Genomic DNA, 17,415 nt, shown 5'->3' with positions numbered 1-17,415 from the left:
AAGCGCTGGGACATCCAAACAGAGATCGCAGAGAGACAGTTGGAGATACGAGTGAGGAGAGCAGGGGAGAGGTCCGGAGAGGAAAGATAGATTTGAGTGTCATCAGCATAGAGATTATATTGGAAATCAAAAGAATTAATGAGTTTACCTAGTGAGGATGTATAGAGAGAAAAGAAGAGGGCCAAGGACAGAACCTTGGGGTACACCTACAGTTAGTGGAAGTGAGGGGGATGTTGAGTTATGAGCGGAAAGAGACAATGAACGGTCAGAGGTAGGAAGACAGCCAAGAGAGGGCAGTTTCACGAAGACCAGTGGAGTGAAGGATTACAGTTGGGAGGCTCTGTCTCTCGCTGCCCTGCTTAACAGAGCAGCGGTGTATCTATTCACTGGAGCTAGAGGGAGAGGGCGCATGCCAGCGGCTGACAGAGCGCTGGGCATGCCCCCTTAGTGATGAAAACGGGGCGTGGCTAGCCCTCTGTGAAGCCACACCCCTTTCTGAGGCCACACCCCTTTTCGGGAGCGCGCGCGGCTTTGCCATTTTGCTGGTGATTGTTTGTTTACCGCAGCTGCAGCTCCGGCATGGGACTGCGGAAAGGTAAGTAATTAAACATGAATATGGTGGGGCCCCCCCAGCATGCACCACACACATTGCACCCACTATAGAAACGCCAGTGCTGGTTGCTATTCCTGGGACTTCGACCCTGCTAAAAAACAGATTTTCATTGTGAGGAGTGTACTGCAATGTGACCTGACATGTTTGCCATAAATTAAGGCTTTTTCCTTATTTATTTTGTAGGTGCAAGCTAAAATGTGCGTTACCTACTAACGTTCTAACTGTATAGTAAAATCTTGTGACTGCATTTTTTTTCCCACCACATTAAGCAATTTTGAACCAACTCATGGATAATTGAAGCCCCCCCATATATTTTACGTCTAAATAAAAAAAAAAAAAATCACACGCACTTTTCAGATTGCCCTAATTTAGAAGCTACATACTGTACAATAAAATGAATCTATGCCGGTTGTGCTGTGCCTGGCAAGACTTTAAGGCATTTGATTTGCTTTCAAATTATTATTTGTAGTATTATACTTAATGGCTGATCCTCATGGCATAGGAATGTGTCTGCATACTTCATCTGTGTAAAACACAAAGGAACCACCTCTATACCCTGGCATTACAGTGCTTCTAGGCTTCCTGTGGGGTTGTTTTTTCCCTGCGGTTAACCCTTAATGTACAGTGTCTTATGAATACTTGCTCCCTGCGTAGAAGGCTTGCCATAAAATTGAATTCATTTTTGTCTTTTCAGAATGCTGCTAGATTTGTTGAAAACAAGGTTGCAATTAAACAAGTATCTCAAAATCCCTGTGTTGCTTTCACTTGCTACAGGATATTCATGTTCAGGCAGATTAATGTATTAAGTCTTATGCAAGTTATGATCCTGTAGGGAGTCTGGCATTTCTTTGGGCTAGAATCCATGTTGATGGTAGAACAGGTTTTCAGGTTTTCAGTTTATCATTGCTATGGATTACTCTGCTTACAACTAGGATACACAGTGAGAGGAATGAATAGGCTCTCCATTGGCATAGAATGAGGAATTCTATAATGGAAACCATACTCCATGTATCGCTCATGAATTAAATGTATATATTTCATGGATTTTATCATTTGAATTCTTGAAAAACTCTGACTTAAGCACTGATTATTTTGTTACACATGAGAATGTAGACTTGGGGGTGTATTCAATTGATGTCTGATCCTTTCCGATGGAAAGGATCCGACATTTGAGAATTCAACTGATTTGACCGTTCTTGACAATGCCAATCCGACTTCTTTAAAAGCCGGATTGACATTGTCGGAAACGGGGCTAAAACCTGTCTGATTTGGGCGCTTTTCCGACAAAACACGTGGATCCACGTGTTTTCCGACAAGACAGAATTGACGACTTTGTCGGAAAGGATTGAATAGGTCGGAACAGTTTCCGACCTAAAAACGTCAGAAACTGCCATCTTTCTGACAAGACGGCAGTTCCGACTACAATTTAATACACCCCTTTAGGGGGTATTTTATCAAAGCTTGGAGAGATAAGTTTGATAGAGAAAGTACCAACCAATCTGCTCCTAACTGTCATTTTGCTAACACAGCCTGTAAAATGTAAGTTGATTGGATGGTACTTTATCTCTTACAATAAATACCCTGCTTAGTAACTGTAATATCCATCTTGTGTTTTTCCTTGAGAGTCACAGGTATTATGGCTGTGTAGTGTATTACTGACCCACCTTATTATGAATTACATAGAATTTATATGCCTGCATTGAGGAAGTTTATTTTGTGTATGTGAAAATGAAACCCTGTAGCAGATCAGTGTGCTGGACACTAGTTTTCAACTTGTTACCTCATTGCTGTCTCCCATTGTAAGGAAGAAAATTGAAGATTTGTGCCTGTACCTGGATTGATATGGCAAACCCCATCCAGTGGGCACGTCAGCGATGGCAGCAGGTTGTACCCTCCGATAGTAGCAGCAATGAGATCACAGAAGGATCCGCGTTGTTACGGTACTTCCTCACATTTGGCAGAAACTATAGGAGAGACAGATTCTCTACTAAACACAGGATCATTGTCCCATGTTTGGATCAGTTTAAGGAAGAGTATGAGATGCTTACCAAAGGCTACAAGAACAACAAGATATGCACAACCAAATACACGTTGCTCAACTTCATTCCAAGGAACCTATTCGAACAGTTTCACAGGTATGTTTCTGCTCACTCAGCCGCTCACCTGTGCAGGATATACAGCAGCAGCAAGTCTTGTAACTGGTCGGCAGGGATCTACCCTACAGCAGTGTTTCCCAACTACAGTCCTCAGGGACCCCTAACCGTGTTTGTTTTACAGATACAGTACTTGTGTATCACTGTAAAAATAATTATTCCCACCGGTGGATCTTCTAAAATGTGTCGGCCAGTAATAAATACACCTGTCACCTGTTAGATCTGTGAAACATGCACTGTTCGAGGTTGCTGAGGACTGGAGTTGAGGAATTCTGCCCCACAGTAATGAAATTGACACTGACTGTCTTTAGGATTGTCCCCTGACTAGCATTGTGTGTAATCCACTACAGGGCTGACTTTCTTATTCCTCCTTTTTCTGGTTTCCGATGCTATTAATACTTAGTAATTGTGAAACAGGCAATATCACAAGAGAGCGCTAGATACCGATCATTACTATATAAACATTTTATTCAATCACATAAAATAAAAGCATAAAAAATGCAATGCATGTTTTCATAAAATAATTATTCCCACTGCTGATATTATTTACACGCTGCCATATACTGTATCCCAATTGTATATTGCACAGATGTCCACATCCAAAAGACCAGTGTGGCTGGTTCGCTCCAAAGCAAATTATAAAGTCCCAATTTGTTTTAGGGAATGTGAATGGTGTTCACTAGATGGTGAATGTTCAGCTGTATAAACGATGGGCGCTATGCTACTACCTCCCCCGACCGCAAAACAATTTTGTGCTCACCACTTATTCCTTAGAGTCTCATGTGAGGCTGGCTGTCAGCATGCGGAATCCGTTGTGGTTGGTGGGAGCGGCGGTGTTCTATTCAGTTCACCGGGGAGGGAGGGCGCCGTTCGTAGCTGCAGAATTCAGGCAGTTTGCCGTGTGCTGGAGTCCGGACTGTGGTGCTGTGTTTGTGTAGATCTCAGGGAAAAACAGCAGCGTGAGATGTCTTTAACATGTTTCTCCGTGAAAATCAAACCACGGTTTCATCAGATGAACATTCACCATCTAGTGAACACCATTCACATTCCCTAAAACAAATTGGGACTTTATAATTTGCTTTGGAGCGAACCAGCCACACTGGTCTTTTGGCCTTCGGTTCTAGGTCCACTTTAAAGAGGAACAGCATTCAAAGGCACAACAATTACATGTGTTGTAAAAACGGCACAAAAAATAGAAATGTATAACACTCTCACTCACGATTAATGAATGGTAAAAGTTTGTACTTTCGTAAAATTACCTTGTAAACTTGTGTTAGGTGCTGAATAATGCATTTTACTCTCATGGTCCGTACCTGTAAAATTATTATTAATTTTTGTTCTCTGCCATATATTTTCTTTTCAGAGCAGCCAATTTGTACTTTCTCTTTCTGGTGTTTCTGAACTGGGTCCCACTGGTTGAAGCTTTCCAGAAGGAAATCGCAATGCTCCCCCTTGTGGCCGTTCTGACTATCATTGCTATAAAAGATGGTCTAGAAGACTACAGGAAATACAAACTTGACAAGGTCATCAACCATATATTGACTCAGGTATATTGTAGGTGAGTGTCTGCTCCAAATGTCTACATAGTCATAGGTCTGATCTAGTTTGTTGGCTTCATAGTTTGTGATCTAGGATTTTCTAATGCTTGGGGGGGGGGGGGGGGGGATTTTTATACGTGGTTGAGTCACATTATTAATACCACCTCCTACATTTGACGTCGGCAGCGCGTAGCCCATGAAGTACATCACGTGTCGTTCACTGGCTTGCTGGGTATATAAGGTGTGCGATAGGCCGTCTGCACATATCACTTGTTGCTGTCATGGGTAAAAGGGGCGATTTTATCAGAGTTGCAAAAAGGTATGATTATCGGCTTTCAGGCCAAGGGTGGCAGTATGTCTGAAACAGAACAGTTTGGGAACTGTTCGCGTGCTGCTGTGTTGGAGGTGTATCGTGGCTGGGCAAATTGCACCATTGCGAATAACAGATGTGGAAACTGTAAGGCACCATGTGCCATCGATGTGACAGGTGAACGTTAGCAACGAAGGTGTGTGGGGGCCGACCGGCACGCTACAATGGAGCAGCTCACCATCAAAATGAACCTGGGGGCTACCAGACTTGTGTCTAAAACAACAGTACAGCCGGTCTAGCTGCTGTCCGTGCTGCACACGGCGGTTACTCTGGCTATTAGCTGGTGGTCATAATAATGTGACTCAACCATGTATAGTTAAAATTAACTAGTACTCTGCATTGGTGGTTCTCCTTCACCCTGGTTTCTGCCCTGTATTTAGAGTCTGAATTAATGAAGATATAATTATTAAATGAGATTAGACTGCTAGAGTTGGTGTGCTAAATTTGTCCCGTTCTGTACTTCAGATGCACTTAAATCAAATGCTGGTGGTCATTCAGGTGCGGTTGCTTCTGCAACCAGCGGCACAAAGTACAGATTCTTCTGCGCGTGCAGGAACGGGTCCTGCTGCATAGGACGCAGCTCGTCATCAGACTGTCTTTGATTGACAGTCTGATGTTGTTTCGGGGGCAGGGAATGGACTACAACGGCCTCAGTTTGTGAAAACAAGGTGTGTTGCCGCCATTTTGATGGTGGGAAGAGGCCAGGGATCTGCGTCATAGGACAGAGATTTCCTGGCCTCTGCGACGGGCAGCTTGCACGGCACCATTGGTGCCTTAAGCCGCCCAATGATGGGTGATTTGATCCGATGCAGCTCGAATCATTAGTGGAGCAGTAGGAGTCTGCATGTATTAGACTCCTCCTGCTGCATCTACACACAACCCTATCACTGTTGTTTCCAAGAAAGCAGCAGTGATGGCTAAACAAACTGCACCTGAATGACCGCCTCTGTGTGTGAGCCATTCTACAAACCATTTAAAATAGAATGAGCGTATCACATACCTGCTAAACAGATGCATGAAAACCATACAACAGGGCTTTCCAACTCCACTCCTTAAGTACCCCATAAGGAATTTCTGGAATTTTTGAATCCTGCACTTGTGAGTTAATCCATGTTTCTGAGTCAATATTTATCCAACCTCTTTGCACAGAGCAGGATCCTGAAATCATAAACTGTTGTGGGTACTTGAGGTCTGGAGTTGAAAGTCCATTTCACTATGAGTCTAATAGGCCCTACACACTGGCCGATTTTCTGAAAGATATGAACGATCTCGTTCATAAATGAACGAGAACTCGTTCATATCTTTCAGTGTGGAGACTCCAGCGATGAACGATGCGCGTCCCCGCGCTCGTTCATCGCTGGTCTCCCGACGGCTGTGCATGCAGGCCAATATGGACGATCTCGTCCATATTTGCCTGCACTTCAATGCAGCCGCGTGACGGGGGGAGTGAAGAAACGTCACTGCCCCCCCGCCGCCGGGTTGCTCGTCGGCCGTATCGGCCGTCTGGCACCTTGGCGGCGCATCGTGATATGTGTAGGGCGAATTATACGTACGGTGTGATTGAATTGTTTGAAAGAATTAACTCCTGTCATCTCACAATCGGCTCCAAAGCTCTCCTTTACGCAGACTTCTGCTTGCACCTCCAGAGGGTGCGAGCAGAAGTCCACAATTAGTGCAGCCTCAGTGCTAATTTCCCAAAACAATTGAGTTGGTTGCCGGCCATGTTAGATGGGAGCTAATTCTCTCAAAACAATTTGAATTACCTCTGTAGAGTAGTTACAAGGTCCTTTGTATCGTCTATTGCCCCAGTTGTCCGTCAAGTCTGGAGACCTTTGCTTAGAGCTCTTTTCATGTTAAGCAGTTGTGAGAGACCAACAATTAATGGTGATTATTACATGAGCCTCATATGCTATATAAAGTTTTCTCATTTCTGCCTAGCTGTGTTTTTTAAGACCTTTTTGTTGGCACATTTCTATTGTCTTAGCAGGCATGTCGTCTAATACAAACACCGACCTGACTCTTGTCTTTACCTAGTTACAGCTACCTTTTTTATGACGAGTTCCAGTCTGGATAGAGTTCCCTTTTGGGGAACTTCTAGACCATATGCTTTAAGCACACAGCTCGTGCATAGGACCACCAAATGCTAGAACTAGAAGATGAAAAATGTCAACTAGGCAGTTTTTTCTCTTGTAATAAAGGATGAGATATCTAAAATGCTTGAAAAATTATTGAATTTGGATCGGTCTCACTGGCACCATAAAAAATTGTAAAAATAAAGAAAAAACTAATAAGATGTAGTATAATGGCTTTTTATGTATCATGCTATCATCGTTCTCTTAGGAAGGAAAAGAAATATATTGAGTGCTTCTGGAAAGATGTTAAGGTGGGGAATTTCATTAAGCTCCGCTGTGATGAGATTATCCCTGCCGATATGGTCCTGCTGCATTCCTCGGACCCTGATGGGATTTGTCACATTGAAACTTCTAGCCTTGATGGGGAAACCAACTTGAAGCAAAGACAGGTGGCCAAAGGATACAGCATGGTAATGTCTGAGCTTTTTGTCTAAGATAGAGTATACCATATTATCCCTTTAACCTGGGATGCTCATGGATTACACAGGTTATGGGCTGATAAAACCATCTGAAATCTAGGCTTGAAGTCAGCCAGCCACAGAACCTGTGTAATCCATGAACGTTCCATGTAAAAGGGATAATATGGTCAGCCTAAGAGATAGTGACAAAGTTGTTCCAATAATTCCATGTCGCACATTTGTGGTAGCAATCAATTTGGAAATTTCCTCGTGATTGTTTTATATCCAAGTACACTAGGCAAACTAGCCGTTATCTTGGCAGATGGAGGATCATTTTCTCACTGGCTTTCTGCTCTGGAGAGAAGTTTAGTACAGCGCCCCATTCTATGTTTCCACCTAAGGCTTGGAGAGTGCTTACATCTTTATTGGTTAGTTTTGTACATTCTAAAGTAAAAGGGCCTCCCTTTTACTCTAACTCAGTATGTACATCAGTTCTCTTGCATTTGTTAGTATAGAAGTTAGATTTTGAATGTATATCTCGAACATTTTTGACACGTCCAAATTCTGTGCCGCATGTTAATATTAGGAGGGTGGCTAAACGACACTGTGTGTGTGTTGTTAGCTCCTGGAAGCAATAACCATGTCCTCTGCAATAAAAGTTCAGGAAAAGCATGACTGTCAAATCCAGAAACACTGTAAGATATCGGTTTTGAGCCAAACCACTGGCTAGGAATTCCCATCTACTACAGTTTTCCCTGTATATACTGTGTAACATGCACGCCGATGCTTCTTACCATTACCCATTCTTCTTCTTTTCTAAGGATTATGACTTTGAGCCTGAAAAGTTTTCAAGCCGGATCCAGTGTGAGACTCCAAATAGTGATATCGGCAGATTCAAGGGCTTCCTGTAAGTCTGTGACGCCTTCTCAGATGATCCTCTTTTTTGCTTTCTCGTGTAGGGACATCTGTGAAATACATGCTTAATAGACATTTAAGTGACTTTTGTGACACAATATACAGATGTAGCCACCTTTATCTTGACCGATTCTCCGCCTAGACGGGCGTTTACTCACGCTAAGCCGATAGCTTAGCTTGCTGAGTTTAATCACAGGCAGGCGCGTTGAGGCGATTCTAGATACTTAGCATGCATTACACATCTCCACCACTGGGTGGCTAATGCTCCACTAATCCAGTACTTTCGATCGTATAGCGGCGGATTGATCTACAGCTCTGGCAAATGGTCAGTGTCGACTGTAATGTTAATAGATGGTGACCAATGGTCAGACGGTGAGAGTTCTCAATATTCGTAAAAAGTTTATACAGACACAAACGAACATGTTAAAACACTTGTGTATGCAGACGCAAGATTGTGTATGGAGACGCAACTAATTGTGTAAAAGAAAGTATGTACAATGCATAAACACTGTGCTTTTGAAATACATGTACAGTACATGTACAGTATGAGCGTCCGAGTTCCCGTGACATTCACTTTATTATAATATTTTTCTTTGTTATACCTTCAATGAAAGGGTGCACACAGGTTTCACATAAATCTTGCCTTGTAACCTGATCGGAACTCCCTACCTGTCTACTGCATGAACTGTGCAGGCTCCCAGGGGGAAGGGGAAAGTGGGATGGGGGTAGGGCGAGGCAGTGGAAAATACAGCGTTCAAAGAACGGGCCAATGCTGAAGGAGCGTCAGAATCCCCTAGCAGGGTCGATAGGGATAAGCGAAGTCTATGCACATAACGATACACCAGACCCCATCGCATCACAAAGTGACAAAATGTCCGAGGCACATGAACCCCCGCCTTGTAGCATTACGTGCATAGACCTTGCTTATCTCTGTATCTCTGTACAGTATGTTCTATTAGGGTACTAATTAGCACAAACAGCTTGTAACATACAGCGGCAAGTTTAATCTTTCTATGTATAATGGAGAGAGATAAAAGCTCCTCCCTAAGTTCCTGGATGCCAAATCACCGTACTTAGTATCTCTGTACAGTATGTTCTATTAGGGTACTAATTAGCTGTTCGTGCTAATTAGTACACTACTAGAATATACTGTACAGAGATACTAAGGATGGTGATTTGGCATCTAGGAACTTACAGAGGAGCTTTTATCTCTCTCCATTTTACATAGAAAGATTAAACTTGCCGCTGTACGTTACAAGCTGTCCGTGCTAATTAGTACCCTAATAGAACATACTGTACAGAGATACTAAGTACAGTGATTTGGCATTCAGTTAAAAGCTGTTCGTGCTAATTAGAACACTAGTAGAACATACTGTACAGAGATACTAAGGACTGTAATTTGGCATCTAGGAACTTAGAGGAGTTTTTTTTATCTCTCTCCATTATACATAGAAAGATTAAACTTGCCACTGTACGTTACAAGCTGTTCGTGCTAATTAGTACACTAGTAGAACATACTGTACAGAGATACAAGGACGGTAATTTGGCACCCAGGAACTTAGGGAGGAGCTTTTATCTCTCTCCATTATACTTAGAAAGATTACAATGGAGAGAGATTAAAGCTCCTCCCTAAGTTCCTGGGTGCCAAATCACTGTACTTAGTATCTCTGTACGGTATGTTCTATTAGGGTACTAATTAGCACGAACAGCTTGTAACGTACAGCGGCAAGTTTAATCTTTCTATATATAATGGAGAGAGATAAAAGCTCCTCAGTAAGTTCCTGGATGCCAAATCACCGTCCTCTGTATCTCTGTACAGTATGTTCTACTAGTGTACTAATTAGCACGAACAGCTTGTAATGTACAGTCAGTGGCGTAACGAAGTTTTTCCCCATAATTGGCACCATGAAAGGGACAAACATGCGCGCGCCGCCAAAAAGGGTGTGTGGCTTCGTTGGAATGGGCGTGGCTTTGCATAAAGGGGCGTGGTATTGCAGGAAAAGACTTCCTTATACCCCAGTTTTGCAACCTGCACGCCCAGACGTTAGCCACCACTGGAAAGAAAAATAATCCTGATTCATGCCCCTTACATTATTTGTCATTTTTCCTCCTTATAGTAATGCCCAGTATACATTATGCCACATACTGCAATGGCCCTTAGACATTATTCCACGCACAATAATGCACATGACACAATATGCACACACCATAATGCCTGTGACACATTATGCCACACACCGTAATGCCTGTGACACATGACAGGAATCGCAAAGCCCGTTATACATTATGCTACACACTGCAATGCCCCTGATGCATTATAGCACATACAATGTCTGTGACACATTATGCCACACACCGTAATGCCTGTGACACATTATGCCACACACCGTAATGCCTGTGACACATGACGACAGGAATCGCAATGCCCGTTATACATTGCTACACACTGCAATGCCCCTGATAGATTATAGCACATACAATGCCTGTGACACATTATGACACACACTGCAATGACCCTGAGACATTATACCACATACCACAATGCACGTGATAGTATGCCACACACCGTAATGCCTGTGACACATTATGACACACACCGCAATGTCCGTGATACATTATGCCACACACCGTAATGCCCATTACACATTAAGTCCTACAGTAAGGCTTCTAACTACTTTTAAATTACCTGCTCGTTGCCAGGGGTTTCATGCTCTTGGTTCCATGCACGGTGCCGGGGATTTTCATGCTCAGGGTGTCATGCTCGTTGCCAGGGGTTTTATGCACTGGGTGTCATGCTCGTTGCCAGGAGTTTCATGCACTGGGTGTCATGCTCGTTGCTAGGGGGTAGTGCTTGTTGCTAGGGCTGTGCTCCCAGTGCCACATATGTCCCCAGTGCCACATATTCCCCCACGGTGCCAGGTACTCACATGCCCCCAGTGCCATATATGCCCCCACACTTCCCCCCCAGTGCCATATATACCCCCTCCGTGCCCCCCAGTGCCATATATGCCCCCTGTGCCATACATGCCCCCTCAGTGCCATATATGCCCCCTGTGCCATATATGCCCCCTCAGTGTCCCACGTGCCATACATGCCCCCTCAGTGCCATATATGCCCCCTCAGTGCCATATATGCCCTCAGTGCCATATATGCCCTCAGTGCCATACATGCCCCCTCAGTGTCCCCTGTGCCATACATGCCCCCTCAGTGCCATATATGCCCTCAGTGCCATACATGCCCCCTCAGTGCCATACATGCCTCCTCAATGTCTCCCACCCCCCACCCCCTCGCTGCTGTGAAGGAGGGACAAGGAGGGCACAGTGCGCGCCTCTCTCATGTCCCTCCTGCATCTCCGTCTCTCTGGTCTAATAAAGGAAGTGCCGGTTCGTGAGCCAATCAGAGCTCACGAACGGCACTTCCGTTATTAGACCAGACGGATGGAGACGCAGGATGGACACTGGAGAGGTGCCCGCGGCGCGCTGTGCCCTCCGTGTCCCGTTACAGCAGGGAGGGAGAGGAGACAGCAGATTGACATGCGGACGCTCGTCCGCATGTCAATCTGCTCTAAATCAGTGGCGGCGCCCCCGCAGCCCCTCGTTCCCAAGCCACCGTGAGGGCTGCGGGGGCAGTAGTTACGCCACTGCGTACAGTGGCAAGTGTAATTTTTCTAAGTATCATGGAGAGAGATAAAAACTCCTCCCTATGTTCCTGGATGTCAAATTACCATGCTTAGCATTTCTGTACAGTATTTCCTATCTAGCCAGAAACCCTGCATCCTGTGCAAGCTAGGCGGACAACTGGAGGGGACCCGAAACACGGTTGCTTCCCGTTTCCCTTTCCAGTGTCAAATAAACTAGTGGTTGGTCTGCCCCGAAAGCCAAGAGTCTCCTCTTTTGTATGGTACCAGTCCTGAGTCTCTGGGACACCCAGAACCAGAGATATCAGTACACAAAGTGGACCCATTTTCCCATAGACTATAATGGGCCCGTTAATTCAGACCCACCATGGGTTCCAACGCTTGCCATGAGCCTTGTGGGGGTCACAGAAACTTGGGGTTGGTACCCTCCGTAGCTAATTGTCTCCCCTTCCATACCAACCTAGCGATGAAGGCTCCCACCTCCCACGCTGAGAGTCCCAAAGTGCCAACCTTTTTTTTTTTTTTATATATGTTCCCGTGACATTCACTTTATTATTTTTTTTTCTTTGTTATACATTCAATGAAAGGGTGCACATAGGTTTCACATAAATCAAAGTAATTCTGCAGCAGCGATTCATTCCGCTATATACAAATACACAGCGGTAATGAGTATAAATGAGTGTATTCCGACGCAACTAACTGAGCAACACAGTACTGTAGATCGTCGGCATTTGTGTATTGTGCCTGACCTGAACTCCCTCCCTGTCCACTGCATGACCTGTGCAGGCTCCCAGGGGGGGAAGGGCGATGGGGGTAGGGAGAGGCAGTGGAAAATACCATGCTCTTGAAATACAAGTATTAGCGTCCGAGTCCCCTAAGGCATAAACCAACACCAATGGGAAGGAAGTGCCAACCTTTTTTTAATGTGTTCCTGTAACATTCACTTAATTATTATTTTTATTCTTTGTTATACATTCAATTTAAGTGTGCACACAGGTTTCACATAAATCAGAGTGGGCGGGGGATTTTCCTACATACAGTAGTATACTGTTGCACATGTCTTGTAACCTGATCGGAACTCCCTCCCTGTCTACTGCATGTACTTTGCAGGCTCCCAGGGGGGAAGGGGAAAGTGGGATGGGGGTAGGGCGAGGCAGTGGAAAATACAGTGTTCAAAGAAAAGGCATAATCAAAACCATGGGGAACTTTGCGGTGTATCGTTATGTGCATTGACCTCGCTTATCCCTATCACCCCTGTGTATTTTAGCTAGGATATTCTGAAGCTGCTTCAGCATTGCCCCGTAGCCTGCAAAATCTGTGCTGTTACTTGCTCCATAGCAGAGTGCCTCCATGGAGCTAGGTGTCACAGGAGGTAGCCATTTCAATTGAATCTGCCCTGCTATAGAATTGTATGTGTACCGTACGGTGCATAGAACCTTGACAGTAGAAACTCTCCTGCAGCTTTGCCCTGGTTTATGTAAAACTTGTGTTTTGTCAGTTTGCTATGCGATCGAGCCCGGAGTAACGTAATGTGCATAGACCTCGCTTATCTCTATCGTCCCTGTGTATTTTGGCTAGGGGATTGTGACGCTCCTTCAGCATTGCCCCGTAGCCTGCAAAACTTATACCATCTCTCACTCCATATCTGAGCGCTGCCTGCCACATGGTGGGGGTTCAGGGGCGGTGGCCATTTTGCCAGTGTGCTATGCGATCGAGTCAGGTGTACCGTAATGTGCATAGACCTCACTTATTCCTATCGCCCCTGTGTGTTTTAGCTAGGGGATTGTGACGCTCCTTCAGCATTGCCCCATAGCCTGCAAAATCTGGACTGTTACTTGCTCTGTAGCCTAGGGCCTCCATGGGGCAAGGAGTCATAGGTGGTAGCCATTTCTATTGAGTCTACCCTGCTACAGAATTGTATGTGTACTGTACGGTGCATAGAACCTTAACAGTAGAACCACTCCTGCAGCTTTGCCCTGGTTTATGTGAATAAAAAAAATAATAAAGTGTCTGGAAAAAACTAACATGCATTCGTACTTTATGAATCGAACCCGGGACTCTGAGTATAGGAAGCGGAACACTTCACCACTTCGCCGCAGACAGATGAATAAATCCATTGGTTTTGATTATGCTGTAATTTCTACGGGATTAGGACGCTAACATACTGTACAAAATTCCTAATCTCAAGAGGCAATAGTGAACTTCTAACACGTCCATTTGCGACAGTGTACACTACTGGTTTTATGTTGTTTTGTCTGCGGGACTTGGACACTCACATATTCTTAAAGTACTGTAGATGGATCATATACTGTATGCTGTACTATTTGCATCTGTACCGTATATACTGTATTAAATAATGCAGCGTAATGAGTATTTACTGTATTAAATAATGCAGCGTAATGAGTATTTTACTGTATGCAGCGTAATGAGACGCTTAGTAAAGTAGTCCTTATATATTTCAGTATTGTATTTTACGGGAGACCACACGCATGCGCAGTGGTGATTGTAAAAAGCGACATCTGGTGGATGATCACAGGTATTACATGTAAAGGTAACGCCAAACGCTCTCCGTGCGATTAGGTACGCCTCTCTGTGACTAGGCGCGCCTCCCTACTCCCCGGTACGCTGCGTGTGCTCGATCGGGACAAACGCCTCAGCCAGTCAAGATAAAGGTGGCTACATCTGTATGTGACTTGTAAAACGCTTAAGTTTAAAGTGGTGTCGCATTATAAAGGTGTACATGTCATTTTAGACGTTGAGATGTAATGTTTCTGCACCTGGAAGACCAGTCTTTGTATACTGAATCTTTTTATCTTGTTCTTTTTGGTTTGTGGGTTCTTAGTTTCTTTGTTTTTTATAATATTAGCCCTGATTCTGAGCACTGCCTCTCTTCCATCCGGCCGCGGATGTCTGCTTACTACAGTATGCTAATGCAGAATACACTTCTGTATCCTAAAAATTCATGCAGCTACATGTGGAAGCCTATCCTGCCCTGTGTTCTTACGTCCGAAACAGTCATTATTAGTATCACCTTATATATGTCCCATGCTGTGTGACCACATGGTCAATACCCAGAAACCCCCTTCTCATGTAAAGTGTGGTGCAGTGACGGATGGCTCACTACATGCACACAAGCATCTCTGTCCATCTGCATGGCTGATCCTGCACATGCGCAGCCACTGACTTCCTCCTTTTAGAGCATGCTCAGTATACTGAAATCCGCAAGCTGCAGCCTCCTCTACGGATAACGCCGGCTCAGAATCAGGCCCGTTGTAATAATACAGGTATACAGTCACATGGTTCTGTATATACATTTTTATGTTTTCTATAAAGAGCTCATCCAGAAGAGGAGAAAGTCGGTCTCGGGAAACACAATTTGCTATTGAGAGGCTGCATTGTGCGGAATACAGAAACCATCATTGGCATTGTCGCATACGCAGGTGAGGATTGTGTATATATCTGGCTATCTTTTATTATCTGGGAAATGGGATTTGGATTTATTTTATTGTTCTCATTCCCCATGTGCTATTTTATGGTTTTTGTGTCTTTTATTGTAACCCTCTGGCATATGTCTGACAAGGCGGAAACCTAACTAAACCATAAAGTAGTAGAAAAACAAATGAACTGTTCACTGAGGTGTCAAATCGGTTTTCTTTCTTTTCTCAGAGTAAAAGAGAGATGTGGTTACAGATAGAATAGATTTACATGAGAATAACAAATTGTCCATTTGGCAGCCACCGTTTACGAGAGCCATTGTAAGAGCAGGACTGGGTTAATACTGTATTGGAACTGGTTGCTATGAAGTGTGTAAGGTGCAGAGAAATTAGTTCTTTGTGTATTTAGGACATGAGACCAAGACGATGCTGAACAACAACGGTCCCCGATACAAGCGAAGCAGATTGGAAAGGAGGCTGAACTCTGATATATTGTGGTGTGTCCTGCTCTTACTGACTATGTGCTTGGTTGGAGCCATGGGTAATAATCATATCTTAGTATGCTAAGATTTTAACTATGCAGCATTAATTCCATTTTTCTTTCAGTCACTATGAGGTCCGTTTACAAAGCAGCAGAGAATGATAAAGTGGAGAGAGATAAAGTACCAATCAGCTCTTAACTACCATGTTACAGGCTGTGTTTGAAAAAGGACAGGAGCTGGTTGGTTGATACTTTAATTCGCTACACTTTATCGCTCTCCAAGGCTTAATAAATAGAACTCCATAGGCGGTGTAAAATTATTTTCACCCCCTTCCACACCCGTTTTGTTTCTTCTGATGGGCGTGGTATAATCATTTCAGCTTGTTACCCCTGCGGTAGTGAGGGCACCCAACCCGTTAAGCCACTAAACCTGATTACTATGGGCGCGATATGTTCTTTAAAGGGAATCACTTTAGAAAGGTCGTGATAAATCTTTTGATCACTGGGTGGGTTATATAAAGGTGTTCGGAATGGGTTCACTACAATATGCCGGCGGTCGGGCTCCCGGCGACCAGCATACCGGCGCCGGGAGCCCAACCGCCGGCTTACCGACAGTGTGGCGAGCGCAAATGAGCCCCTTGCGGGCTCGCTGCGCTCGCCACGCTACGGGCACGGTGGCGCGCTACACGCGCCACACTATTTTATTCTCCCTCCAGGGGGGTTGTGGACCCCCACGAGGGAGAATAAGTGTTGGTATGCCGGCTGTCGGGATCCCGGCGCCGGTATACTGTGCGCCGGGATCCCGTCAGTCGGCATACTGAAGACCACCCGTTCGGAATAGTAACGCATGTGAGATTTAGGGGGCAATTAATTAGCTGCTGTAGATTACCATGGTCTAATTAATCCCCCGGGCTATCCAATTATCCCTGATGCCAGGAGTTATCGGGGATTTTTTCCTGATGACTAGCGGGTTTATGGGTGACGCAACCCTGTTAAGACGTGAATCTTTTCCAACAACCTTGTTAACGCCCATTAAAGTAGCATGTTAACAGGTGTTAAGACTATTGTGTGAAAAAGGGAGTGCAATTGAATAGCCACTGGCGTTAAAGCTTGAGACTACCTCCCTTTTTAAACTGTGAAAACTTTTCACTGCTAATTGAATTCCCCCCATAAAAATGTTGTCAACACCCTTTAAAAAATAGTGGTCACATTCTGTTTATTTTTGTTTATTTGCACCTGCACTGAATCTAGGAAATGTGTTTCTATGGCGCTCCTCCACCAGCCTGAGCCCCAGGAAAAGTGGCTTCACGTAGCTGCCTTTGGAGGAATGGGCAGGAGAGGTTGGGGGCATCTTCCTAAACATGTCTTCCCAGATGGCAGTGCAACTTTTAATTAGTCAGAAAGATCAGATGCAAACTTCTTTATATAGTCGCTTTTGTGTTTATACACGTTAAGGTTAAAAAAAAGATCTCCATTAGGCTTACCATACTATCCCTTTAAACCAGGACACTAATTAACTACACAGGTTCTGTGGCTGGCTGACTTCAAGCCTGCATTTCACCTGGTTTAGTCAGCCACAGAATTGGTGTAATCCATGATTCCCAGTTGAAAGGGATAGTATGGTAAACCTACGCATCATGGACTTGTTTCTTGATTTGCATTAAATATGTGAAAATGTCTCTGATGAGTCCAAAATAGCATTGTGGAACAACCTCTAAAGTGATATTAATCAGTAACTGCTTTG

At 44.3% G+C, this 17,415-nt stretch overlaps 1 protein-coding gene across 1 annotated transcript in view; it reads left to right on the top strand.

The window, feature by feature from the left end:
• The window catches only part of ATP10D (ATPase phospholipid transporting 10D (putative)), a 226,649-nt gene that overhangs the window by 93,045 nt on the left and 116,189 nt on the right, over positions 1-17,415 (top strand). The window contains exons 2-7 of the mRNA XM_063920975.1: positions 2,418-2,748; positions 4,130-4,324; positions 7,015-7,216; positions 8,026-8,111; positions 15,090-15,196; positions 15,600-15,731. Of these exons, the coding sequence (XP_063777045.1) occupies positions 2,456-2,748; positions 4,130-4,324; positions 7,015-7,216; positions 8,026-8,111; positions 15,090-15,196; positions 15,600-15,731 (1,015 nt within the window). The 5' untranslated portion in view covers positions 2,418-2,455. The remainder of the gene's footprint in view (positions 1-2,417; positions 2,749-4,129; positions 4,325-7,014; positions 7,217-8,025; positions 8,112-15,089; positions 15,197-15,599; positions 15,732-17,415) is intronic.

The sequence above is a fragment of the Pseudophryne corroboree genome, chromosome 1 (assembly GCF_028390025.1).
Source record: "Pseudophryne corroboree isolate aPseCor3 chromosome 1, aPseCor3.hap2, whole genome shotgun sequence".
Lineage (NCBI taxonomy): Eukaryota > Metazoa > Chordata > Amphibia > Anura > Myobatrachidae > Pseudophryne > Pseudophryne corroboree.
The sequence above is the reverse complement of the archived record's forward strand: the minus strand, read 5'-3'. Positions and strand labels throughout refer to the sequence as shown.